At 43.3% G+C, this 27,930-nt stretch overlaps 1 protein-coding gene across 2 annotated transcripts; it reads left to right on the top strand.

Moving 5' to 3' along the window:
- Positions 1 to 615: 615 nt before the first annotated feature.
- On the top strand, positions 616 to 16,263 carry srp19 (signal recognition particle 19). 2 transcript variants are annotated; one of them, XM_079251323.1, is made up of 6 exons: positions 628 to 646; positions 717 to 801; positions 4,064 to 4,139; positions 4,244 to 4,315; positions 4,398 to 4,506; positions 15,828 to 16,263. In XM_079251323.1, the coding sequence occupies exons 2-6, from the start codon at positions 764 to 766 to the stop codon at positions 15,956 to 15,958; spliced, it is 426 nt and encodes a 141-aa protein (XP_079107449.1). In that variant the 5' UTR covers positions 628 to 646; positions 717 to 763; the 3' UTR covers positions 15,959 to 16,263. The 2 variants fall into 2 exon arrangements, with proteins under 2 accessions (XP_079107448.1, XP_079107449.1); XM_079251322.1 differs by having other exon boundaries at positions 616 to 801.
- Positions 16,264 to 27,930: the final 11,667 nt, after the last annotated feature.

The raw sequence follows: 27,930 nt of genomic DNA, 5'->3' as shown, positions 1-27,930 counted from the left end.
GGAAGAGGATAGAGGTAGAAAAGAAGCAGAGGAAGAGGATAGAGGTAGAAAAGAAGCAGAGGAAGAGGATAGAGGTAGAAAAGAAGCAGAGGAAGAGGATAGAGGTAGAAAAGCAGAGGAAGAGGATAGAGGTAGAAAAGAAGCAGAGGAAGAGGATAGAGGTAGAAAAGAAGCAGAGGAAGAGGATAGAGGTAGAAAAGAAACAGAGGAAGAGGATAGAGGTAGAAAAGAAACAGAGGAAGAGGATAGAGGTAGAAAAGAAGCAGAGGAAGAGGATAGAGGTAGAAAAGCAGAGGAAGAGGATAGAGGTAGAAAAGAAGCAGAGGAAGAGGATAGAGGTAGAAAAGAAGCAGAGGAAGAGGATAGAGGTAGAAAAGAAACAGAGGAAGAGGATAGAGGTAGAAAAGAAGCAGAGGAAGAGGATAGAGGTAGAAAAGCAGAGGAAGAGGATAGAGGAAGAAAAGAAACAGAGGAAGAGGATAGAGGTAGAAAAGAAGCAGAGGAAGAGGATAAAGGTAGAGGATAGTGGAAGTCGTTTTTCAGCTGTCTATCGCCATCCACACTCTTTACCGGTTGGTGGCGGTAACGCGCCTCCTCGTTGTTTGGCAACCGCTATTAAAACAGACGAAGAAGAGCTAGAAGCGTGGTATGGCTGAATGTTTAACAGCCTGTAGGAATAAAAATATAAAGATCTTAACATTTATTCTGTGATTTAGCGGCTCAGATCAGACGGTTTGTGTTGAGTGAAGCATTGCTCCCAGCTATGGCTCATTTAACCCAGAATCCTGCTGACAAGGAGAGGTAAGATTAGCAGCTAACAGTGCTAATGCTTCGCGAAAGATTAATTTATTATAATTTACGTCATTTAAAGCAGGACAGGACTCCAAACCCTGTTCAGGAGTCCATGTGGACGGTAAATATCTGTATGGAGGGTCCATTCAACAGGGTTTATGGAACCAGTTCTGCTAAAATGTGACCGTTCAGTCAAAGCAAGCGGAATAATTATGAAATGAAACATGTTTAAAACACCATTCTGAATTAATGGTCCCACTAAACCACATGTAAAATAAGTTATAAAGCAAAGGTCTTATTATAAAAAATAGATTATAAAGCAAAGGTCTTAATATACAGAAGTTTTGGTTGGTTTTGACACTTCCCTCTTCCCGTACGACTCTGGTTGTAAAGCATGACGTGGATGTGTTGGTCAGATCTACAGATATGATCATATCGATTGATTTCCTTTCATTTGAGTCAGTATCCTCTGGGCAGTCATTCGTTTTGTTGGGACAAACAGGATTTGATGAACTTATCAGACCTTTCCTAAAAAAATAACTAAATAAATGAAGGATGAACGTGTCTGCCACATTCCTGATCAGATGATTCTGCTGCATGTCTGATGCAGGTGTGTGTGTGTGTGTGTGTGTGTGTGTGTGTGTGTGTGTGTGTGTGTGTGTGTGTGTGTGTGTGTGTGTCAGTCATTCTGAGGCTGCAGGAAGATGATAACAAACTTCTGAAAGGATTAAAAGTTCACCGTGACATGAAACTAATGAAACGTTCTCTGCAGGGGGAGGGATGTCTGCATGAATTAGAGGTTTTTAATGTAAGATATCTTCTAAAGATAAACATTTATTAAATCCTCGTTTTAATTTTTATTACATGTGTTTTCGTTCAGTAGTTCCTGCACTCAGTTGAATCCCGATGAAGTGTTTGGAAAAGTTGATGGTGTTTGTGTGAAAAGCAGAGGTCAGCTTGTGTCCCGACCCCCACCGGTCTGCTTACAGGCCGGATGACGCCATCAACACCATGGGGTCATCACAGTAAAATCAGTCCTTCCTGGTCCTGGTCCGTATGCTCAGGAAGTCCACTTCGTGTGTGTGTGTGTGTGTGGGGGGGGGGGTCCAGGTTTTGGTCCGTTTCAAGCGGACCAAATACAGGAAGCGGGCTACGACACAACGTGCATTGTGGGTTCAGCGCGGCGAGGGTAGACGCTGTGGGGTGATGGGCGGGAGAAGTATCTCACGGTGAAGACGAAGTTCTCCTGCTAGAACTTTGGCCAGCAGGTCAGAGTCAACAACACCTTGTGGCGACTAAATGATCTGATGACAGCCGGCGCACAGCGAGGCTCGTCCATCAGACCAGGATCCTCAGTCCTGGTCCCGGAGGACCGGAGTCCTGCAGGTTTTCCAGGTGTTCCTGCTGAAACACACCTGATTCACATCAGTGTGTGTTTAGCAGATGTGTGCAGAGCTTGTCTGAGTCAGGTGTGTTGCAGCAGGAACACTTGGAAAACCTGCAGGACTCCGGTCCTCCTGGACCTGGGTTGGGGATTCCTGCACCAGACTGTTTCTCAGAAACAGAAAACTTTGTACAGAAGTGCGATGATGCACATCCGGGACATTTTTCTGGTTTCTCAGACAGTTTTTAAGACCTTGGTGATACATCGGCGTGTACCCAACGGTACAACTGAAGGCGAACCTCGGCAGCCGGTACGCTCCGCTGTGGAGGAGGTGAAGAGGGACTACCAGTCTCATCAGACCAGTGTGGTCTCTGAGGGGTTCAGGGTCCGACTCTTCTCTTGCTGTAAACTGAACTGTAATAAACTCTTCAGTTGGACATAAATAATGCAGGCAGAGGAACCTGCACAACGATGGTGTTCTGTGATTTTAGCATTTCTGTATTTTCAGTACTTTGGGTGTGTGTGGTAGCGATAAGGAGTGTGTATAGAGACCAAGCAGTGTTCAGTGACTTCCTCCCTGTCATGTTGTCTGAATGATACGGTTGTGTTGTATTGTGGAGTCATTAACACACATACAGCATCCAGCCAAGACAAAGTCCCTGAACTACCATCCAACATTTAGACAAGGCTTTGCGTTAAACCTGATGGCTACGTGTGTCTTCATGTTTGACAGGAAGGGGGGCCATGAAGTCCAGCGTGTCCATGAAGGGGGAATTACAAGACAAGTTGTGGCATATTAATCAGATTTCTTCCATGTACTTAGTGGTTATCAAAGTTCTAAATATCATTTCATTGATGCATTTCAGGTTCCCTTTTAAAGAAAGAGCTTCTGACTGAACCCTAAACAATACCTGCTCCTCAAGAAAACGCACAATGTCTGTTGTGGTTCAATGAAACAAATGTAGACACACAGTCGATAAAGCGACAGCAGTAACTATGGCTGACAGTCACCATCACATCCCTCATTCTGTACACGGCACAAGACATTCCTGCTGACAGGAACATGATGAGCTGTGGGTCGTGACCGAAAGAACGAGATCTCGTATACAGGCGGCTGAAATGAGTTTCCTCCGCAGGGTGGCCGGGCTCTCCCTTAGAGATAGGGTGAGGAGCTCGGTCATCCGGGAGGGGCTCAGAGTAGAGCCGCTGCTCCTTCGCATCGAGAGGAACCAGTTGAGGTGGCTCGGGGCATCTGGTCAGGATGCCTCCTGGACCTCCCTGGTGAGGTGTTCCAGGCACGTCCCTCTGGGAGGAGACCCCGGGGAAGACCCAGGACACGCTGGAGGGATTATATCTCTCGGCTGGCCTGGGAACTCCTCGGGATCCCCCCGCAGAGTTGGCAAACGTGGCTGGAGAGAGGGAAGTCTGGGCTTCCCTGCTTAGGCTGCTGCCCCCGCGACCCGACCCCGGATAAGCGGCAGAAGATGGATGGATGGATGGACGGACGGGGCAGTGCTGGATAAAGGAGGAGTGGACAGTCAAGAACATGAAAGAAAAACCAGTAGAAAGGTGGATTTGCTAATAATGAGTGTGGATCTGAGTACTGATCAGTCCCATCCAGTTAACTGGTAAGGAGTGTGGAGCAGAATGGCGGACGTTTCGTCTGAGTGTGACGTGTCACACCGGTCGTCCTGCCGCCGTCCAGGAACTGCAACACTGGTAAATGTCAGATCCTCTTCCGTACGGAAGATAAAAGGCTTTTGGGTGGCTTCGGTTCACAGTCGTGACTTTAAAACGAGCGTCTCTCGCTGAGATGATGCCACGTCAGGATGTTTACTGTGCTGGGAGTAGAGCTGTAGGCGTTAAAACCGAGCGACTGTCTTTCAGGTTCATCTGCCTCTACCCCGTCTACATCAACAGCAAGAAGACCCTGGCGGAAGGACGAAGGATTCCCACCGAGAAGGTCTGGAATGACTGCCAGCTGCTGCCTGAACGATGACTTTCTGTTGTTGTTGACTGTCTGCTTCGGACCTGATGATGATGATGATGATGATGTAATGTCTGCAGGCGGTGGAGAATCCTTCCTGTGCAGAGATTAGAGACGTCCTCACGGCTGCAGGGATGACTGTTTATGTGGAGGTAAACCTTGCAGCCCGAGCACACACACATCAGAGTTAAATGGGTGTTTGCTCATGTGTGTGTGTGTGTGTGTGTGTTCCAGAACAAGATGCATCCCAGAGAGTGGAACAGGGATGTCCAGTTCAAAGGTCGGGTCAGAGTTCAGATGAAACAGGCAGACGGCAGCCTGTGTCAGGACAAATTCAGTTCCCGTAAGTCTCCCATCAGGAAGCCCCGCCCACTTTTTATCCTCCATCCAGGAGCCTCAGATTGGTTTTAGTTCAGCTTCACAGTCAGCTCAATCTGATCTCCCGTGGGACAGACCAGTAAAGTACCAGCATAATCACCTCTGCTTTATCAATATAGTTTATTTCCAGGTATAGACGTGATGTTTGGGTTTATTTCCAGGTAAAGACGTGATGTTTGGGTTTATTTCCAGGTAAAGACGTGACGTTTGGGTTTATTTCCAGGTATAGACGTGACGTTTGGGTTTATTTCCTGGTATAGACGTGACGTTTGGGTTTATTTCCTGGTATAGACGTGACGTTTGGGTTTATTTCCTGGTAAAGACGTGATGTTTGGGTTTATTTCCAGGTAAAGACGTGATGTTTGGGTTTATTTCCTGGTATAGACGTGACGTTTAGGTTTATTTCCTGGTAAAGACGTGATGTTTGGGTTTATTTCCAGGTAAAGACGTGACGTTTAGGTTTATTTCCTGGTAAAGACGTGATGTTTGGGTTTATTTCCAGGTATAGACGTGATGTTTGGGTTTATTTCCAGGTATAGACGTGACGTTTGGGTTTATTTCCAGGTATAGACGTGATGTTTGGGTTTATTTCCAGGTAAAGACGTGATGTTTGGGTTTATTTCCAGGTAAAGACGTGATGTTTGGGTTTATTTCCAGGTAAAGACGTGATGTTTGGGTTTATTTCCTGGTATAGACGTGATGTTTGGGTTTATTTCCTGGTATAGACGTGATGTTTGGGTTTATTTCCTGGTATAGACGTGATGTTTGGGTTTATTTCCTGGTATAGACGTGATGTTTGGGTTTATTTCCAGGTAAAGACGTGATGTTTGGGTTTATTTCCTGGTATAGACGTGACGTTTGGGTTTATTTCCTGGTAAAGACGTGATGTTTGGGTTTATTTCCTGGTATAGACGTGATGTTTGGGTTTATTTCCTGGTAAAGACGTGATGTTTGGGTTTATTTCCAGGTATAGACGTGATGTTTGGGTTTATTTCCTGGTAAAGACGTGATGTTTGGGTTTATTTCCAGGTATAGACGTGATGTTTGGGTTTATTTCCAGGTATAGACGTGATGTTTGGGTTTATTTCCTGGTAAAGACGTGATGTTTGGGTTTATTTCCTGGTAAAGACGTGATGTTTGGGTTTATTTCCAGGTAAAGACGTGATGTTTGGGTTTATTTCCAGGTAAAGACGTGATGTTTGGGTTTATTTCCAGGTAAAGACGTGACGTTTGGGTTTATTTCCAGGTATAGACGTGACGTTTGGGTTTATTTCCAGGTATAGACGTGACGTTTGGGTTTATTTCCAGGTAAAGACGTGATGTTTGGGTTTATTTCCAGGTAAAGACGTGATGTTTGGGTTTATTTCCAGGTATAGACGTGATGTTTGGGTTTATTTCCTGGTAAAGACGTGATGTTTGGGTTTATTTCCTGGTAAAGACGTGATGTTTGGGTTTATTTCCTGGTAAAGACGTGATGTTTGGGTTTATTTCCTGGTAAAGACGTGATGTTTGGGTTTATTTCCTGGTATAGACGTGATGTTTGGGTTTATTTCCTGGTAAAGACGTGATGTTTGGGTTTATTTCCTGGTATAGACGTGATGTTTGGGTTTATTTCCTGGTATAGACGTGATGTTTGGGTTTATTTCCAGGTAAAGACGTGATGTTTGGGTTTATTTCCAGGTAAAGACGTGATGTTTGGGTTTATTTCCAGGTATAGACGTGATGTTTGGGTTTATTTCCAGGTAAAGACGTGACGTTTGGGTTTATTTCCAAGTATAGACGTGATGTTTGGGTTTATTTCCTGGTAAAGACGTGATGTTTGGGTTTATTTCCAGGTATAGACGTGATGTTTGGGTTTATTTCCTGGTAAAGACGTGATGTTTGGGTTTATTTCCAGGTATAGACGTGATGTTTGGGTTTATTTCCAGGTATAGACGTGATGTTTGGGTTTATTTCCAGGTATAGACGTGATGTTTGGGTTTATTTCCAGGTATAGACGTGATGTTTGGGTTTATTTCCTGGTAAAGACGTGATGTTTGGGTTTATTTCCTGGTAAAGACGTGATGTTTGGGTTTATTTCCTGGTAAAGACGTGATGTTTGGGTTTATTTCCTGGTATAGACGTGATGTTTGGGTTTATTTCCTGGTAAAGACGTGATGTTTGGGTTTATTTCCTGGTATAGACGTGATGTTTGGGTTTATTTCCTGGTATAGACGTGATGTTTGGGTTTATTTCCAGGTAAAGACGTGATGTTTGGGTTTATTTCCAGGTAAAGACGTGATGTTTGGGTTTATTTCCAGGTAAAGACGTGACGTTTGGGTTTATTTCCAAGTATAGACGTGATGTTTGGGTTTATTTCCAGGTATAGACGTGATTTTTGGGTTTATTTCCAGGTATAGACGTGATGTTTGGGTTTATTTCCAGGTAAAGACGTGACGTTTGGGTTTATTTCCAAGTATAGACGTGATGTTTGGGTTTATTTCCAGGTAAAGACGTGACGTTTGGGTTTATTTCCAAGTATAGACGTGATGTTTGGGTTTATTTCCAGGTATAGACGTGATGTTTGGGTTTATTTCCAGGTATAGACGTGATGTTTGGGTTTATTTCCAGGTATAGACGTGATGTTTGGGTTTATTTCCAGGTATAGACGTGACGTTTGGGTTTATTTCCAGGTATAGACGTGATGTTTCGGTTTATTTCCTGGTATAGACGTGATGTTTGGGTTTATTTCCTGGTATAGACGTGATGTTTGGGTTTATTTCCTGGTATAGACGTGATGTTTGGGTTTATTTCCAGGTATAGACGTGATGTTTGGGTTTATTTCCAGGTAAAGACGTGATGTTTGGGTTTATTTCCAGGTATAGACGTGATGTTTGGGTTTATTTCCAGGTATAGACGTGATGTTTGGGTTTATTTCCAGGTAAAGACGTGATGTTTGGGTTTATTTCCAGGTATAGACGTGACGTTTGGGTTTATTTCCTGGTATAGACGTGATGTTTGGGTTTATTTCCAGGTATAGACGTGATGTTTGGGTTTATTTCCTGGTATAGACGTGATGTTTGGGTTTATTTCCAGGTAAAGACGTGATGTTTGGGTTTATTTCCAGGTAAAGACGTGATGTTTGGGTTTATTTCCAGGTATAGACGTGACGTTTGGGTTTATTTCCAGGTAAAGACGTGAAGTTTGGGTTTATTTCCAGGTATAGACGTGATGTTTGGGTTTATTTCCAGGTATAGACGTGACGTTTGGGTTTATTTCCAGGTAAAGACGTGATGTTTGGGTTTATTTCCAGGTATAGACGTGATGTTTGGGTTTATTTCCAGGTATAGACGTGACGTTTGGGTTTATTTCCAGGTATAGACGTGATGTTTCGGTTTATTTCCTGGTATAGACGTGATGTTTGGGTTTATTTCCTGGTATAGACGTGATGTTTGGGTTTATTTCCTGGTATAGACGTGATGTTTGGGTTTATTTCCAGGTATAGACGTGATGTTTGGGTTTATTTCCAGGTAAAGACGTGATGTTTGGGTTTATTTCCAGGTATAGACGTGATGTTTGGGTTTATTTCCAGGTATAGACGTGATGTTTGGGTTTATTTCCAGGTAAAGACGTGATGTTTGGGTTTATTTCCAGGTATAGACGTGACGTTTGGGTTTATTTCCTGGTATAGACGTGATGTTTGGGTTTATTTCCAGGTATAGACGTGATGTTTGGGTTTATTTCCTGGTATAGACGTGATGTTTGGGTTTATTTCCAGGTAAAGACGTGATGTTTGGGTTTATTTCCAGGTAAAGACGTGATGTTTGGGTTTATTTCCAGGTATAGACGTGACGTTTGGGTTTATTTCCAGGTAAAGACGTGAAGTTTGGGTTTATTTCCAGGTATAGACGTGATGTTTGGGTTTATTTCCAGGTATAGACGTGACGTTTGGGTTTATTTCCAGGTAAAGACGTGATGTTTGGGTTTATTTCCAGGTATAGACGTGATGTTTGGGTTTATTTCCAGGTATAGACGTGATGTTTGGGTTTATTTCCAGGTATAGACGTGACGTTTGGGTTTATTTCCAGGTATAGACGTGACGTTTGGGTTTATTTCCAGGTATAGACGTGAAGTTTGGGTTTATTTCCAGGTATAGACGTGATGTTTGGGTTTATTTCCAGGTATAGACGTGATGTTTGGGTTTATTTCCAGGTAAAGACGTGATGTTTGGGTTTATTTCCAGGTATAGACGTGATGTTTGGGTTTATTTCCAGGTATAGACGTGATGTTTGGGTTTATTTCCAGGTATAGACGTGATGTTTGGGTTTATTTCCAGGTAAAGACGTGATGTTTGGGTTTATTTCCTGGTAAAGACGTGATGTTTGGGTTTATTTCCAGGTATAGACGTGATGTTTGGGTTTATTTCCAGGTATAGACATGATGTTTGGGTTTATTTCCAGGTATAGACGTGATGTTTGGGTTTATTTCCAGGTATAGACGTGATGTTTGGGTTTATTTCCAGGTAAAGACGTGATGTTTGGATTTATTTCCAGGTATAGACGTGATGTTTGGGTTTATTTCCAGGTAAAGACGTGACGTTTGGGTTTATTTCCAGGTATAGACGTGATGTTTGGGTTTATTTCCAGGTAGACATGATGTTTGGGTTTATTTCCAGGTATAGACGTGATGTTTGGGTTTATTTCCAGGTATAGACGTGATGTTTGGGTTTATTTCCAGGTATAGACGTGATGTTTGGGTTTATTTCCAGGTATAGACGTGATGTTTGGGTTTATTTCCAGGTATAGACGTGATGTTTGGGTTTATTTCCAGGTATAGACGTGATGTTTGGGTTTATTTCCAGGTAAAGACGTGACGTTTGGGTTTATTTCCAGGTATAGACGTGATGTTTGGGTTTATTTCCAGGTAGACATGATGTTTGGGTTTATTTCCAGGTATAGACGTGATGTTTGGGTTTATTTCCAGGTATAGACGTGATGTTTGGGTTTATTTCCAGGTAAAGACGTGATGTTTGGATTTATTTCCAGGTAAAGACGTGATGTTTGGGTTTATTTCCAGGTATAGACGTGATGTTTGGGTTTATTTCCAGGTAAAGACGTGACGTTTGGGTTTATTTCCAGGTAAAGACGTGATGTTTGGGTTTATTTCCTGGTATAGACGTGATGTTTGGGTTTATTTCCAGGTAAAGACGTGATGTTTGGGTTTATTTCCAGGTATAGACGTGATGTTTGGGTTTATTTCCAGGTAAAGACGTGATGTTTGGGTTTATTTCCAGGTATAGACGTGATGTTTGGGTTTATTTCCTGGTATAGACGTGATGTTTGGGTTTATTTCCTGGTAAAGACGTGATGTTTGGGTTTATTTCCAGGTATAGACGTGACGTTTGGGTTTATTTCCAGGTATAGACGTGATGTTTGGGTTTATTTCCAGGTATAGACGTGACGTTTGGGTTTATTTCCAGGTAAAGACGTGATGTTTGGGTTTATTTCCAGGTAAAGACGTGACGTTTGGGTTTATTTCCAGGTAAAGACGTGATGTTTGGGTTTATTTCCTGGTATAGACGTGATGTTTGGGTTTATTTCCAGGTAAAGACGTGATGTTTGGGTTTATTTCCAGGTATAGACGTGATGTTTGGGTTTATTTCCTGGTATAGACGTGATGTTTGGGTTTATTTCCAGGTAAAGACGTGATGTTTGGGTTTATTTCCAGGTAAAGACGTGATGTTTGGGTTTATTTCCAGGTAAAGACGTGATGTTTGGGTTTATTTCCTGGTATAGACGTGATGTTTGGGTTTATTTCCAGGTATAGACGTGATGTTTGGGTTTATTTCCAGGTAAAGACGTGATGTTTGGGTTTATTTCCAGGTAAAGACGTGATGTTTGGGTTTATTTCCAGGTAAAGACGTGATGTTTGGGTTTATTTCCAGGTATAGACGTGATGTTTGGGTTTATTTCCTGGTATAGACGTGATGTTTGGGTTTATTTCCAGGTAAAGACGTGATGTTTGGGTTTATTTCCTGGTATAGACGTGATGTTTGGGTTTATTTCCAGGTAAAGACGTGATGTTTGGATTTATTTCCAGGTAAAGACGTGATGTTTGGGTTTATTTTCTGGTATAGACGTGATGTTTGGGTTTATTTCCAGGTAAAGACGTGACGTTTGGGTTTATTTCCAGGTATAGACGTGATGTTTGGGTTTATTTCCTGGTATAGACGTGATGTTTGGGTTTATTTCCAGGTAAAGACGTGATGTTTGGGTTTATTTCCTGGTATAGACATGATGTTTGGGTTTATTTCCAGGTAAAGACGTGATGTTTGGGTTTATTTCCAGGTAAAGACGTGATGTTTGGGTTTATTTCCAGGTATAGACTGGATGTTTGGGTTTATTTCCAGGTAAAGACGTGATGTTTGGATTTATTTCCAGGTAAAGACGTGATGTTTGGGTTTATTTCCAGGTATAGACGTGATGTTTGGGTTTATTTCCAGGTAAAGACGTGACGTTTGGGTTTATTTCCAGGTAAAGACGTGATGTTTGGGTTTATTTCCAGGTATAGACGTGATGTTTGGGTTTATTTCCAGGTAAAGACGTGACGTTTGGGTTTATTTCCAGGTATAGACGTGACGATTGGGTTTATTTCCAGGTATAGACGTGATGTTTGGGTTTATTTCCTGGTATAGACGTGATGTTTGGGTTTATTTCCAGGTATAGACGTGATGTTTGGGTTTATTTCCTGGTATAGACGTGATGTTTGGGTTTATTTCCAGGTAAAGACGTGATGTTTGGGTTTATTTCCTGGTATAGACGTGACGTTTGGGTTTATTTCCAGGTAAAGACGTGATGTTTGGGTTTATTTCCTGGTATAGACGTGATGTTTGGGTTTATTTCCTGGTAAAGACGTGATGTTTGGGTTTATTTCCAGGTATAGACGTGATGTTTGGGTTTATTTCCAGGTATAGACGTGATGTTTGGGTTTATTTCCTGGTAAAGACGTGATGTTTGGGTTTATTTCCTGGTATAGACGTGATGTTTGGGTTTATTTCCTGGTATAGACGTGATGTTTGGGTTTATTTCCAGGTATAGACGTGATGTTTGGGTTTATTTCCTGGTATAGACGTGATGTTTGGGTTTATTTCCAGGTATAGACGTGATGTTTGGGTTTATTTCCAGGTATAGACGTGACGTTTGGGTTTATTTCCAGGTATAGACGTGATGTTTGGGTTTATTTCCTGGTAAAGACGTGATGTTTGGGTTTATTTCCTGGTAAAGACGTGATGTTTGGGTTTATTTCCTGGTATAGACGTGATGTTTGGGTTTATTTCCTGGTAAAGACGTGATGTTTGGATTTATTTCCAGGTATAGACGTGATGTTTGGGTTTATTTCCAGGTATAGACGTGATGTTTGGGTTTATTTCCAGGTATAGACGTGATGTTTGGGTTTATTTCCAGGTATAGACGTGACGTTTGGGTTTATTTCCAGGTATAGATGTGATGTTTGGGTTTATTTCCAGGTAAAGACGTGATGTTTGGGTTTATTTCCAGGTATAGACGTGACGTTTGGGTTTATTTCCAGGTAAAGACGTGATGTTTGGGTTTATTTCCAGGTAAAGACGTGACGTTTGGGTTTATTTCCAGGTAAAGACGTGATGTTTGGGTTTATTTCCTGGTATAGACGTGATGTTTGGGTTTATTTCCAGGTAAAGACGTGATGTTTGGGTTTATTTCCAGGTATAGACGTGATGTTTGGGTTTATTTCCTGGTATAGACGTGATGTTTGGGTTTATTTCCAGGTAAAGACGTGATGTTTGGGTTTATTTCCAGGTAAAGACGTGATGTTTGGGTTTATTTCCAGGTATAGACGTGATGTTTGGGTTTATTTCCTGGTATAGACGTGATGTTTGGGTTTATTTCCAGGTAAAGACGTGATGTTTGGGTTTATTTCCTGGTATAGACGTGATGTTTGGGTTTATTTCCAGGTAAAGACGTGATGTTTGGATTTATTTCCAGGTAAAGACGTGATGTTTGGGTTTATTTTCTGGTATAGACGTGATGTTTGGGTTTATTTCCAGGTAAAGACGTGACGTTTGGGTTTATTTCCAGGTATAGACGTGATGTTTGGGTTTATTTCCTGGTATAGACGTGATGTTTGGGTTTATTTCCAGGTAAAGACGTGATGTTTGGGTTTATTTCCTGGTATAGACGTGATGTTTGGGTTTATTTCCAGGTAAAGACGTGATGTTTGGGTTTATTTCCAGGTAAAGACGTGATGTTTGGGTTTATTTCCAGGTATAGACGTGATGTTTGGGTTTATTTCCAGGTAAAGACGTGATGTTTGGATTTATTTCCAGGTAAAGACGTGATGTTTGGGTTTATTTCCAGGTATAGACGTGATGTTTGGGTTTATTTCCAGGTAAAGACGTGACGTTTGGGTTTATTTCCAGGTATAGACGTGACGATTGGGTTTATTTCCAGGTATAGACGTGATGTTTGGGTTTATTTCCTGGTATAGACGTGATGTTTGGGTTTATTTCCAGGTATAAACGTGATGTTTGGGTTTATTTCCTGGTATAGACGTGATGTTTGGGTTTATTTCCAGGTATAGACGTGATGTTTGGGTTTATTTCCAGGTATAGACGTGATGTTTGGGTTTATTTCCAGGTATAGACGTGATGTTTGGGTTTATTTCCAGGTATAAACGTGATGTTTGGGTTTATTTCCTGGTATAGACGTGATGTTTGGGTTTATTTCCTGGTATAGACGTGATGTTTGGGTTTATTTCCAGGTATAAACGTGATGTTTGGGTTTATTTCCTGGTATAGACGTGATGTTTGGGTTTATTTCCAGGTATAGACGTGATGTTTGGGTTTATTTCCTGGTACAGACGTGACGTTTGGGTTTATTTCCAGGTAAAGACGTGATGTTTGGGTTTATTTCCTGGTATAGACGTGATGTTTGGGTTTATTTCCTGGTAAAGACGTGATGTTTGGGTTTATTTCCAGGTAAAGACGTGATGTTTGGGTTTATTTCCAGGTATAGACGTGATGTTTGGGTTTATTTCCTGGTAAAGACGTGATGTTTGGGTTTATTTCCTGGTATAGACGTGATGTTTGGGTTTATTTCCTGGTATAGACGTGATGTTTGGGTTTATTTCCAGGTATAGACGTGATGTTTGGGTTTATTTCCTGGTATAGACGTGATGTTTGGGTTTATTTCCTGGTATAGACGTGATGTTTGGGTTTATTTCCAGGTATAGACGTGACGTTTGGGTTTATTTCCAGGTATAGACGTGACGTTTGGGTTTATTTCCAGGTATAGACGTGATGTTTGGGTTTATTTCCAGGTATAGACGTGATGTTTGGGTTTATTTCCAGGTAAAGACGTGATGTTTGGGTTTATTTCCAGGTATAGACGTGATGTTTGGGTTTATTTCCAGGTATAGACGTGATGTTTGGGTTTATTTCCAGGTAAAGACGTGATGTTTGGGTTTATTTCCAGGTATAGACGTGATGTTTGGGTTTATTTCCAGGTATAGACGTGATGTTTGGGTTTATTTCCAGGTATAGACGTGATGTTTGGGTTTATTTCCAGGTATAGACGTGATGTTTGGGTTTATTTCCAGGTATAGACGTGACGTTTGGGTTTATTTCCAGGTATAGACGTGATGTTTGGGTTTATTTCCAGGTATAGACGTGATGTTTGGGTTTATTTCCAGGTATAGACGTGATGTTTGGGTTTTTTTCCTGGTATAGACGTGACGTTTGGGTTTATTTCCTGGTATAGACGTGATGTTTGGGTTTATTTCCAGGTAAAGACGTGATGTTTGGGTTTATTTCCTGGTAAAGACGTGATGTTTGGATTTATTTCCAGGTAAAGACGTGATGTTTGGGTTTATTTCCAGGTATAGACGTGATGTTTGGGTTTATTTCCTGGTATAGACGTGATGTTTGGGTTTATTTCCAGGTATAGACGTGATGTTTGGGTTTATTTCCAGGTATAGACGTGATGTTTGGGTTTATTTCCTGGTATAGACGTGATGTTTGGGTTTATTTCCTGGTATAGACGTGATGTTTGGGTTTATTTCCAGGTATAGACGTGATGTTTGGGTTTATTTCCAGGTAAAGACGTGATGTTTGGGTTTATTTCCTGGTATAGACGTGATGTTTGGGTTTATTTCCTGGTAAAGACGTGATGTTTGGGTTTATTTCCAGGTAAAGACGTGATGTTTGGGTTTATTTCCAGGTAAAGACGTGATGTTTGGGTTTATTTCCAGGTAAAGACGTGATGTTTGGGTTTATTTCCAGGTAAAGACGTGATGTTTGGGTTTATTTCCAGGTAAAGACGTGATGTTTGGGTTTATTTCCAGGTAAAGACGTGATGTTTGGGTTTATTTCCAGGTAAAGACGTGATGTTTGGGTTTATTTCCAGGTAAAGACGTGATGTTTGGGTTTATTTCCTGGTATAGACGTGATGTTTGGGTTTATTTCCAGGTAAAGACGTGATGTTTGGGTTTATTTCCAGGTAAAGACGTGATGTTTGGGTTTATTTCCAGGTAAAGACGTGACGATTGGGTTTATTTCCAGGTAAAGACGTGATGTTTGGGTTTATTTCCTGGTATAGACGTGATGTTTGGGTTTATTTCCTGGTATAGACGTGATGTTTGGGTTTATTTCCAGGTATAGACGTGATGTTTGGGTTTATTTCCAGGTAAAGACGTGATGTTTGGGTTTATTTCCAGGTATAGACGTGATGTTTGGGTTTATTTCCAGGTATAGACGTGATGTTTGGGTTTATTTCCAGGTAAAGACGTGATGTTTGGGTTTATTTCCAGGTATAGACGTGATGTTTGGGTTTATTTCCAGGTAAAGATGTGATGTTTGGGTTTATTTCCAGGTATAGACGTGATGTTTGGGTTTATTTCCAGGTAAAGACGTGATGTTTGGGTTTATTTCCAGGTAAAGACGTGATGTTTGGGTTTATTTCCAGGTATAGACGTGATGTTTGGGTTTATTTCCTGGTAAAGACGTGACGTTTGGGTTTATTTCCAGGTAAAGACGTGATGTTTGGGTTTATTTCCAGGTATAGACGTGATGTTTGGGTTTATTTCCAGGTATAGACGTGATGTTTGGGTTTATTTCCAGGTATAGACGTGATGTTTGGGTTTATTTCCAGGTATAGACGTGACGTTTGGGTTTATTTCCAGGTATAGACGTGATGTTTGGGTTTATTTCCTGGTATAGACGTGATGTTTGGGTTTATTTCCTGGTATAGACGTGATGTTTGGGTTTATTTTCAGGTAAAGACGTGATGTTCTACGTCGTAGAGATGATCCCTAAACTAAAGACTCGCACTCAGAAGAGCGGAGGAGGCGACACCAGCTCTCAGCAGGGAGAAGGAGGAAAGAAGAGCAAGAAGAAGAAGAAGTAGTAGTAGTCTTGTGAAGACGAGCAGTTTTTGTTTCTGGGACCTTTTTGTCAGTTTGAGCTGATTTGTTTGGATGAATGTTGGACTAAATGAGATGAGAACTTTGATATCTGTAAACGTCTCGGCTGCAGACTTCCACCCTGAAAACATGTTTCTGTTGTTGCTGCTTGTAAATCTGAGGATTCTGATGTGTGGATGGTCCGCCGGGAGGAGAAATGCTACAAAGAGTAAAGTTTGTGTTCAGACTCTTGTCAATGTTCCTCCACAGTTTAACACCATTGTTTAAGATGAATAAAAGGTTCATTTTCTCACCTTGTTTGTTTTTAATGTGACAGTCGCTGCAGGAAACAGCAGCATGTCGGATTTCGTTTGTCCTCAGATCTAACCTGCTTATTCCTCTCTGCAGGCGTCAACAGTCTCTTCCAGGATCTTTAATTCTGTGAATCCTTTCGTTATTAAAGTTAAAGTATTTCCACTGTTCACTGGGTTCTTACAGAAACTCCGTCCTGTTTTTGCCACTGCTTTCCATGCTAGATTTGCAGCGTTTAAAAGTCAAACATGAGCTTTCTCAGATCAGTCACCTGGAAATAAAGCTTCAGTTCAGAAACCACCGACTTGCAGACGTTCTCAACCTCAATGCTTTAGTCACAAACGGTTTACTAACCACCACTAGTGGTCCGTAAACTCTTCATCCAAATGGTGGAAACCTTTCAGCACCATTCTATGTAGAGGTTTGTTTTTTTGCAGGAGCATTTAAAGCTTTCATCAATGTTTAAGGTGAAAAACGTTTCTGGTGAAGTTCAGAAGCAGTAAAATCACAAAGGTGTGAAGAATTAACCGTTTCCTCTCACGCTCAATCAGGTCAACGGCAGCAAATCACACTTTGTCCCTTCCACTTCGAGGGTTAGTTCCTTTCATTCACTTTGGGTGTTTTTATTCAGTCGAGCAGCTTGTTGTGATGGTCTGCGGTTCGAGTCCCGCCCCCCTGTGCTGCTGCAGCCCCGAGGGGGACACGGCTGTCCTGAGTTTGTATCAGCAAGGGCATCTGGCGTTAAACGTGCCAATTCATATCTTTTTTTTTTTCTACTGGCTTTATCTTTTTTTTTTTTTTTTTTTCTTCTTTAAATACCTTCAGGCGTTATGGAACAAGCCAGAAATCCTCCATGTAGAAATAATGTGTGCCAGTAAATCATATAAAACCGGTAAAGAAATCACAGAATGAAATACAATTCAGAAATCCATATTTAGCCAAATAAATCCATGTATAAATTAATGAAAAAGGTATTGATCAATTGGTATATTTCCTTATTTACTAACTCGTTTATTAACCATTCGTTGCTTTATTTGGGCAGGTCTGGTCCTCCATGAGGTCTGGCTGGAGGCTGTAAATAAACCTGCTTTACTGGTCGGTGAATTTGCTTTTGAAAACCTCCCATGAGGCCTTGTCCACACGTAGCAGGTATCTCACAAAGCCAAGATATTTCTCTCCTATTCGGCCTGTTCACACCAAAACGCAGATTTATGCATCAAAACCAGTTCTTTTAAAAACCTCGGACCAAAGTGAAGATGTGTGAATCCTCTGTTTGAATGTCTGCATGTGGACATATATAGCCGGGTTTTAGGTTTGGAAACCACATAACCACGTCATGTTAGAGCAGGAGTGCCCAAGTCCGGTCCTGGAGATCTACCATCCTGTTTTTAGGTGCAACCCTTCCCCGACACGCCTGAATCAGATAAGTGACTCGTTAGCAGGCCTGTGCAGAGCTGGAAGACATGCAGAAGAGGAGTTCAGCTGTTTGACTCAGCTGTGCTGGACAGGGGTTGCATCTAAAGGTTGCAGGATGGGAGATCTCCAGGACTGGACTGGGACACCCCTGTGTTAGAGGCATGTTTAGTGGTTTGTCGAGGTGACGCGAGATGGAAGGTGATTCTGATTGGATGGGCTTAGGGACACTACTGCCGCCTGAAGGTTTGCTGAGGAATGTGCTTAACAACACCGTCATGTGGATCGGTGTGGAAAGATTTGTCTTTGAAAAACGAGGTTGTGTCTGGAGGGGGGGTGCAGATGTTCGATTTTAGAAAAACCCGGCTACATGTGGACACGGTCTGTGGGAGCTGTGGTTCCCAGTCTGGGTGCATTTGTCTCTGCTGAGCTGTGTAAATCTGATGTCTACAGATGTGAACAGATGTTTTAAAATGGAGGTTTTCCCACATGTGACTGAATATGCCAGATATGAGTGATGGGCCAAAGAGCATGGGTTTGTATTGAAGTGTTTTTACTGCATGTCATTGTATAAACTTAGTATTGCTGTGCCACTAACCCCCCCCCCCCCCCCCCCCGGGACCCATCTGACCATTAGCTAAGCAGGAACAGGTGATCCCTGCAGATCACTACAGGTGTGACCAGCAGAACACTGCTGAAGAAGGGAGCAGAGCATGATGTACCACTGACTGGTGGAGATATAGGCGGGAACCTGAAGCACAGCAGCCATTCTGGGATCTGTTTGTTGGACTACTCGGACCTGGGACACAGGAACCTCCACGCTGGCCCAGAAAAAGTGTAAGTATAACACACAATTCATGGGTGTAGAGAGGAAGGTCGGCTGTGAGGTCAGGTGGGATTATTAATGACTTGGACTGCAGCATATGCTCTTCTCTGCAGGTGTGCTGGAAACGTGGTGCCATAGCAAGGTGAGACAGAAGAAAAGTCCTCAAAAGACCCACCCCAACCAGCAGCAGTGGACTCTTTTAGGGAATTTTTGGAAGGGGTTTTAATAAATTAATTTTACTACTCAACTTTTAGTGTGGCCTTAACTCTGCTCTCCCTGCCTTTCAGGACTATTGTGACTCTGTGACCTGTCATCTTTTACATAAAATGATTTTACTCTTAAACCTCTCAGCCACTGACACATTTCTGCTGCCGGCAGGATCACGGCCGAGCAGAGTTGTGTACAAATAATTGGTAACATTTTACAATAATGGTCCAAATTATATACTTTTATGTAATGTGTAACTTATGATGAACTAATACATTAATGAAGACTATATCGTGAATTCCAGTTTCGCATCATGAACTAATCTGTTTTGATTCATGTGATAACTTGACCTAATCATCAATTAATGAGCATTAATTCACTGTTAATTTATCAACATGTTGAGATCATCATTAGTTCATGATAAGCAACAAGAATTCATGATATAGTCTTGATTAAAAATGCATTAGTTCATGGTGAGTTACACATTACATAAGTATATGATTTGTGCTGTTATTGTACAGTGTTACCAAATAATTATATATGGCTTTTATGCAAATTATTAACAGCAGGCTATAAAATAGCTGAAACTCTGAAAGAGACATGAGAAGGTAAGATCTGTTACAACCAGCAGCCAACCCACTGGCTGTATATATGCTTCATTTCCAAGGTAAGGTGCAGTAAAATGTGGGATGTTGTATGTTCCACTCGTGGCCTCTGCACCACTACAAGCCACGCTGATAAATCCACGGGGCCGAGCGAGGGTTTTAAACCCAGGTGGAGGGCACTTTGACCGCTTTTGCTGGATTTCCTGGTGGTCACAGCAGCGTGACGGCCTTTGTTACACACATCTTCAAACAGCTTGGTGGTTTGCTCATGTGGGGAGAGTGAGCGTGTCACAAGCTTTTTAGGTGTGGTGTGGCAGGTCCGTGAGGGCTTGTGCCGCTCGGTCCATTCCATCAGGCTGCGCTGTTGCCCTGCTGGGCAAATGCAAACCATTCTGTGGGTTTATTTCTCCCTGACAAGTGCTGTTGAGGAAAAACTGATGTGGTCCGGACCACTGTAATAAGCGGTCTCTGCCACGAAGGGGCGACTAGCTGACTGGCCGACGATCACGGAACTACACTGAACTAGTCGCCCCCCCCTAGTGGCAGAGACCGCTTATTACAGTGGTCCAAGAACCAGAACCCATTTTGACATGTAAACTCTCAATTCAAAACCAAACTGAGTTAGTTGACAAAGAAATCTAAAATTTGGCCATATATATTAATCCCCCCCCCCCCCCCCCCCCCCCCCCCCCCCCTTTACACACAGTTATCTCTTCCGTTGGTGGTCGTTTCTTGCTGCATTTACCAAACATTCCTAAAAGTCAGAGTAATTTTAGTGACTTACAGGAACTTTTAGGCAATTCCCCTCCCCCCCGTTCCTTTTTTCTTTTACAGCTTGAGCTGAAACCTGAACAGCCTTTATTCAAGGCTTTGCTTTGGAGGTAGCTGGAGATGGGCCTGATGTAAATGTCTGGGGGGGGGGGGGTCACATTTTTCAGGTGACAATAGTCTTGATTGTGATCCTCTCAGTGTGCTGGGGATGAACACCTTTCTTTTTATAAAGAACATAACGGGACTAAATGTATTTGTAGAAACCCCTCGCTGAGCTGCTACCTTATTGTGATGGAGGGGTTTGTGTGTCCTAAAGATCCTAGCAGCTATGTTGTCGGGGTCTTTATGTCCTTGGTAGGGCCACCCGTGGCAAACAAGTGTCTAGGGTAGGGACCAGATTCCTACGATGAGGACAACCATTGGCCACGATGTTCCCTTGCTTGGACGCGGTTCACCGGGGCCCCCTTCTGGAGCCAAGTCTGGGGGTGGGGCACAAGAGCAAATCTCTGGTGGCCATGCCTTTGCCTGTGGGGGCCCAGTCAGGCTCAGCCTGAAAGGGTTACATGGGCCTCGATCGCCTCCAGTGGGCTCACCATCTCTAAGAGGGGCCATAGGGGTCAGGTGCAATGTGAACTGGGTGGCAGCAAGAGGTGGGAACCCTGGCGGTCCAATCCCAGCTGCAGAAACAGACTTACGGGATGTAGAACGTCACCTCTCTGGCGGGGAAGGAGTCTGAGCTTGTGCGCGAGGTTGTGCGGTTCTGGCTAGATATAGTTGGACTCACCTCAACACGGCCTGGGCTCTGGAACCAGTCCCCTGGACCTTCTTCCACTCTGTAGTTGTTCCCAGTGAGAAGTGCCGAGCGGGTGTGGGCACTCTCATCGGCCCCTTGCTTGGTGCCTGTACATTGGGGTTTACCCCAGTGGACGAGTGGGTAGTTTTCCTCCACCTTTGGGTGGCAGATGCGTCCTGACTGTTGTTTGTGCTTATGCACCAAACAGCAGTTCAGAGTATCCACCCTTTCTTGAGTCCTTGGAAGAATTGTTGTAGAGTGCTCCCTCAGGGGACTCCATTGTTCTGCTGGGGGATTTCAATGCTTTGGGCAATGGGCAATGACAGTGAGACCTGGGGCCTCATTTACTAAGCTGTCACACGCACAAAACCCGGCGTACGCCAATTAAAGTCAACTTTTGGGATTTATCAAAACACGACTTGGCGGTAAAACTTCCTGACCTCCACGCCAACTCTGACCCTGGTGTACACACAAAATCTGGAGAAACGGGAAACGGCGACACCAAAGGCAAAAAATAAAACCAAAGAAATGGTGTGAAATTTGATACATTTGTTCAAAATCAAATATAAACTTTTACATAGAATGTTGTATATTAACAGCATTTGCAAAAAAAAAGAATAAATAAAAAATTTAAAAAAAGAAAATGCTCATTTGATATTGTTCCTCCACCACGTAAAACGCCAACCACTGAAGTCTGTTCTGAAACGAAGCAGTTCTACATGTTATAAAAACCATTTCTCACAGTTCAGTCATACAGAAGCTGCCATAATATTAAAGCTCTAAATGAATTAGTACATGAAAATGATGTGTCGCCATGACAACAGCCCATCATCAGGCTGATCAGGTGTTTCCTCCACCTGCAGATACCGAACATGAAGTGATGGGTGGATATAAAATGCTCCCCAACGTGGCTTATCTGTCCCTGCTGGTGGACATGGAACATGGAGACTCTGGACTCCAGTCCGGCACCTTCCAAAGGGAAGTGACTGACAGGTCGGGTCCGCTCCTTTTCCCAACCCAGAGCAGAGGAACAGAACGATGTTCTCCACAGCCAGACGTGGTGTAGCGGCCATCGGGCAGATGGAGGCAGGTGGAGGAGCCTCCATGCCCAGGAGGAAACCTGTTGTACAGCTGCAGATGTCTGCAGATAGTGGAGACGCTACATAACATGCTACTAAATGGCGTCAGCGCTTCTCCTGCGTTCACCTGATCAATCATCCAATCTGAATGATTGTGTTGTCAATCATCCTCTCACGTTGGAACCAAACGCTGCTGCTTTACGTCTAGAAGTGATGCAACACATCAGAGGAGGAGAATTCTCATTTATTCACAAGTTTATCTTTAGTGTGGTTTCTGTCAGGGTGGTGTTTATTTCTCTCCATCTCCTGCACCTCCTCCTTCATGGTGATTATTGGTTCCTCTGCAAGGACACCGCAGCTAGGACACAAGGTGGAACCACTGCCCCCCCCTCTCCGACCACATCTGCAGCGCTGCAACCCAGCTGGGAAACACAGGAACACCAGTATGTTCCCAGTAAATAAACTGGAGTCAGAGACGTCTCATTTATGTCCGTTCATTTTATAATCTGAAACAAAGGAATGAAGCACTTCCAGCATCATCTGGAGCATTTTGTTCCAGCGTATCTCTGGACTCCTTCATTTTCCCGCCAGCTTCTAATCTGTGGGAGTGGGCAGCGCCCCCCCTTCCTCCTCCTGTGGACCAAGATGCACTTTCTCCCTACATTTTATTGTCTGACCACTTTATTTGTCCTTTCTGGATAAGTCCGGTGGTCTGATGAGACGCTGACAGCATCTGTCCCCTGCTGACCTCCTCTGTCTTTCTGCTGGTGGTGATGTCCATCCCGTCTCCACCAGATAAAATACTTTTACATTTTACAACTTCATCTGTTAGAATTTATACCTCATTTTCAAAAAATCCTCTTTCACTGACTGGATACTGACTGGGTACTGACTGGGTACTGACTGGATACTGACTGGTTGCTGACTGGATGCTGACTGGATGCTGACTGGTTGCTGACTGGATACTGACTGGTTGCTGACTGGATGCTGACTGGATACTGACTGGTTGCTGACTGGATACTGACTGGGTACTGACTGGGTACTGACTGGATACTGACTGGTTGCTGACTGGATACTGACTGGTTGCTGACTGGATACTGACTGGGTACTGACTGGGTACTGACTGGATACTGACTGGTTGCTGACTGGATACTGACTGGTTGCTGACTGGATGCTGACTGGATGCTGACTGGATACTGACTGGGTACTGACTGGGTACTGACTGGATACTGACTGGTTGCTGACTGGATACTGACTGGTTGCTGACTGGATGCTGACTGGTTGCTGACTGGATGCTGACTGGATACTGACTGGTTGCTGACTGGATACTGACTGGTTGCTGACTGGATGCTGACTGGTTGCTGACTGGATGCTGACTGGATACTGACTGGTTGCTGACTGGATACTGACTGGTTGCTGACTGGATACTGACTGGTTGCTGACTGGATGCTGACTGGATACTGACTGGTTGCTGACTGGATACTGACTGGGTACTGACTGGGTACTGACTGGATACTGACTGGTTGCTGACTGGATACTGACTGGTTGCTGACTGGATGCTGACTGGATGCTGACTGGATACTGACTGGGTACTGACTGGGTACTGACTGGATACTGACTGGTTGCTGACTGGATACTGACTGGTTGCTGACTGGATACTGACTGGATGCTGACTGGAGACCGACTGGTTGCTGACTGGATTGACTGGATTGACTTGGTACTGACTGGATGCTGACTGGATACTGACTGGATGCTGACTGGTTGCTGACTGGATACTGACTGGTTGCTGACTGGTTGCTGACTGGATGCTGACTGGTTGCTGACTGGTTGCTGACTGGTTGCTGACTGGATGCTGACTAGATACTGACTGGATTGACTGGATACTGACTGGATACTGACTGGATACTGACTGGATACTGACTGGTTGCTGACTGATTGCTGACTGGATACTGACTGGTTGCTGACTGGATACTGACTGGATGCTGGATGTTACTTCAGCTCATTAAACGTAACTAAGTTTGCTCAAAGTAAATTTTGAATTTATTCATTTTTTTACTTTTACTTGAGAAGAATTTAAGCAAAGTAAAGATACTTTTAATGAGTTAATATTTTTCAGCACTTTTTCCACCCCTTGAAAACTATCATGACCAAGATGAAATGCGTCTGATCCAGTTCAGACTTGAAATGTGTTTAAATGTGTTCAGAGAAGCTGGAACTTTAAAATAAATGACATATTTTATCAGTAATGCTTCAGATGAAGAACGCTGGGAATGTTGGGAGCACCTCATGTTTTACTGGTGGACCCAAACGATAGTCAGATGCATCAGTTCAACCAATGCAGAAGGTTATTCTCAAGATCTTATGCATGAGTTCAACATTGGGGAGAAACATATTGGAAACTTGATATTAATTGTATCAACTGTTTCATCAGGATGACTTGCTGGCTTTGCAAAAGTTGGAAGACACTTCCGAGTAGAAAGATTGATGCTGCAGTCGTTAACCAGTTAATTGTTGAAATAGAAATACGTCATAAATTATTAACTCTGCACAACAGCAACAAATGTGTTTTATTTACCTAAAAAGACACATTTTAAAAGTAAAGGAAAATACATTTTGATTGCCAGCATTGAATTGTTAAATCACAAATACAGCATCATCCGGATTTGTGTCAAAATTGCCACACAATAAGCTGAAAATGCTGGACAAAAGAGCCAAACTGTGTTTTCTTTCTGTCATTTGCAGCCACAAACTGCTTGAAAACTGACTCCTTGTCCACTAAGCCAAACCTATCCTGATGGACATGGCAGACAGCAACATGGTTAAGTCTGTTGTGAGTCATTGTGGATAGGAGTCAAGTTTTGAGCCGACGGAGGACACTACAACTTTTCCTGCCTCTGAAGATGAAGCAGGGCTGACCAGAGCAGTCTGACCAGGCTTTCCACTTGCCCAAACAGCCTACGAACCTCTATGCACTGTTGCTAAATGAATAGTTCAGGCAAAACACAGAAAACTGCCGTGAAAGTGACTGTTCAATTCTGGGTATTTCCCAACGACTGCAGCATCAATCTTTCTACTCGGAAGTGTCTCTTCCAACTTTTGCAAAGCCAGCAAGTCATCCTGATGAAACAGTTGATAGAGCTGTGCATTTACAATATCCAGGACAGTTTGGAAACTTGTCTCATCTCCTTTGGCCTGAAACAAATAAAATGAAAAAATGAAAAATACTTTATTAATCCCCAAAGGGAAATCCAGTTTTGTAGTATATAATAATAACTAGAGGAGGTCTTGTTCCGGAGGCTGATGGCTGCTGGCAGGAATGATCTTCTGTATCTTTCAGTCTTACATCGGACCTGAAGAAGCCTCTCACTGAACACACTTTGTTGTTTCATCACTGTGTTGTGGAGAGGGTGTGAAGACTCCTCCATCATCTTCATCAGCTTGTGCAGCATTCTTCTTTGGACAATCAGCTCCAGCGGCTCCAGAGTTACTCCAAGCACAGAAGCAGCTTTCTGGATCAGTTTGTTGATTCTCTTCAAGTCTCTGGTTCTGATGCTACTACCCCAGCAGATGCTGCAAAGCTGACTGCACTCTCCACAACAGACTTATAGAAGATATGCAACATCTTGGTGCAGACGTTAAACCATCTCAGCTTCCTTAAGAAGTACAGTCTGCTCTGACCTTTCTTGTAGATGTAGTCAGTGTTGCATTTCCAGTCCAGTTTGTTGTTCAGCTGAACTCCAAGATACTTGTATTCCTCCACCACCTCCACCTCCTCTCCCAGGATGGAAACAGTGCTTTGTTTATTCTTCTTCCTCCTGAAGTCAACAATCATCTCTTTTGTTTTGCTGCTATTTAATATGAGATGATTGTCACCGCACCATTTAACAAACTGACTGACCAGTTCTCTGTACTCTGCTTCTTGTCCATCCCTGATACACCCCACAACTGCAGAGTCATCAGAGTATTTCTGCAGATGACAGGACTCAGAGTTGTACTGGAAGTCTGAGGTGTACAGAGTGAAGAGGAATGACCAGAGTACAGTTCCTTGTGGTGCACCAGTGCTGCTGACCTCCATCTCAGACACACAACCTTTCAGTCTCACAAACTGGGGTCTGTTTGTGAGGTAGTCATAGATCCAGGTGGTTGTGGAGGTATCCACCTGGAATTTATGGAGCTTCTCACATAACAAAGCAGGCTGAATGGTATTAAAAGCACTGAGAAATGAAAGAACATGACCCTCAGAGTGCTGCCTGAATGGTCCAGATGAGAGTGTGCTCTCTGGAGCAAGTATATGATGGCATCTTCAACCCCAAGTCCATTACGATATGCAAACTGGAATGGGTCCTGAAAGGTGTTTACTTGCTTGTTGAGGTGAGCCAGTAAGAGTCTCTCCAGGACTTTCATGATGTGAGATGTCAGGGCAACTGGTCTGTAGTCACTTGGTTCAGCTGGTTGTGTTTTTTTTAGGCACTGGAACAAGGCAGGAGGTTTTCCACAGCACTGGGACTCAGACTGGTGTTGAAAAGGTGCTGGAGAATCGGACATAGTTGTTCTGAGCAGGTCTTGAGAACTCTGGGACTGACACCATCTGGACCTGCAGTCTTGTTCTGGTTCAGTTTCTCAAGTTGCTTCTTAACCTGATTGCAGGAGACAAACAAGGTGGAGGTCTCAGGATGTCCTGATGTGGAGGGAGATGAAGCTGTGTTCTGGTCCATGACTGAGCTGCAGGGTGACAGATTGGAGGCGTGACAGGAAAGCAGTGGGCTTATGGAGGGTGTGTGGTCTGTTGGGCTGGAGGTAGGGGGTGAACTGAACCTGTTGAAGAATATGTTCAGCTCATTAGCTCTGTCCAGACCTCCATCAGGCTGGTCCCCCTTTAACTTGAAGCCGGTGATCTTCTTCATTCCAGACCACACATCCCTCAGGTTATTCTGCTGGAGCTGACTTTCTAACTTCTTCCTGTAGTCCTCCTTGCACTTCTTAGTTTGTGTTTTAAGTTGTTTTTGTGTTGCCCTCAATAACTCCCTGTCTCCATCCCTGAAGGCTTTCTTTTTGATGTTCAGCAGCTTTTTCAGGTCACTGGTGATCCAGGGTTTGTTATTGGAGAAGCACCTCACTGTTCTTGTTGGGACGATGCTGTCCACACAGAAGTTTTTGTAATCTGTCACACACTCAGTCATGGCGTTGATGTCGTCTCCATGAGGTTCACAGAGGACGTTCCAGTCTGTAGCCTCAAAGCCTCCTCTAAGAGCATCTTCAGCTTCAGCAGACCAGATTTTGATAGTCTTTGTGATGACTGGTTGCTGCTGAACGATGGGGTTGTAGGTGGAGGTGAGAAGAACCAGATTATGGTCAGATCTTCCTAAAGGAGGCAGGACAGAACAACTGTATCCATTATTCATATTTGCATAAAATAAGTCCAAGATCTTATTTTTTCTGGTGGAGCAGCTGACAAACTGCTGGAATGTTGGTAGAGTTGCAGAGAGGGAGACGTTGTTGAAGTCTCCGGAGATCGCCATGAATGAGTTTGGATGCTGTGTTTGTAGCCGAGCAACGACGGAGCTGATGACGTCACAGGCTGTGTCTGGTGTGGTACCAGGTATTATATAAACCGCTACCAGAATAACACAGGTAAACTCTCTGGGTAAATAATATGAACGGAAGCACACAGCTAACAGTTCCATGTCCCTTGTGCATATCTTCTCCTTGACAGTAACATGTCCAGGATGACACCAACGCTGGTTAACCAGCACTGCAATTCCACCACCCTTTAGCTTTCTGCTGTGTTGTCTACTGCGGTCTGCACGGACCGTTTTAAAGCCCGGTACAGACACATTACAGTCAGGGATGTGTTCATGCAGCCATGTCTCGGTGAAGCACATAATACTGCACTCTCTGTATTCTTTCTGAGACCTTGTTAGCATCTCAAGCTCGTCCGTTTTGTTAGCTAGCGATCTCACATTACCCCTTA

Source organism: Telmatherina bonti (assembly GCF_933228915.1).
Source record: "Telmatherina bonti genome assembly, chromosome: 13".
Classification (NCBI taxonomy): domain Eukaryota; kingdom Metazoa; phylum Chordata; class Actinopteri; order Atheriniformes; family Telmatherinidae; genus Telmatherina; species Telmatherina bonti.
This window is presented reverse-complemented; position numbering and strand designations above follow the sequence as displayed.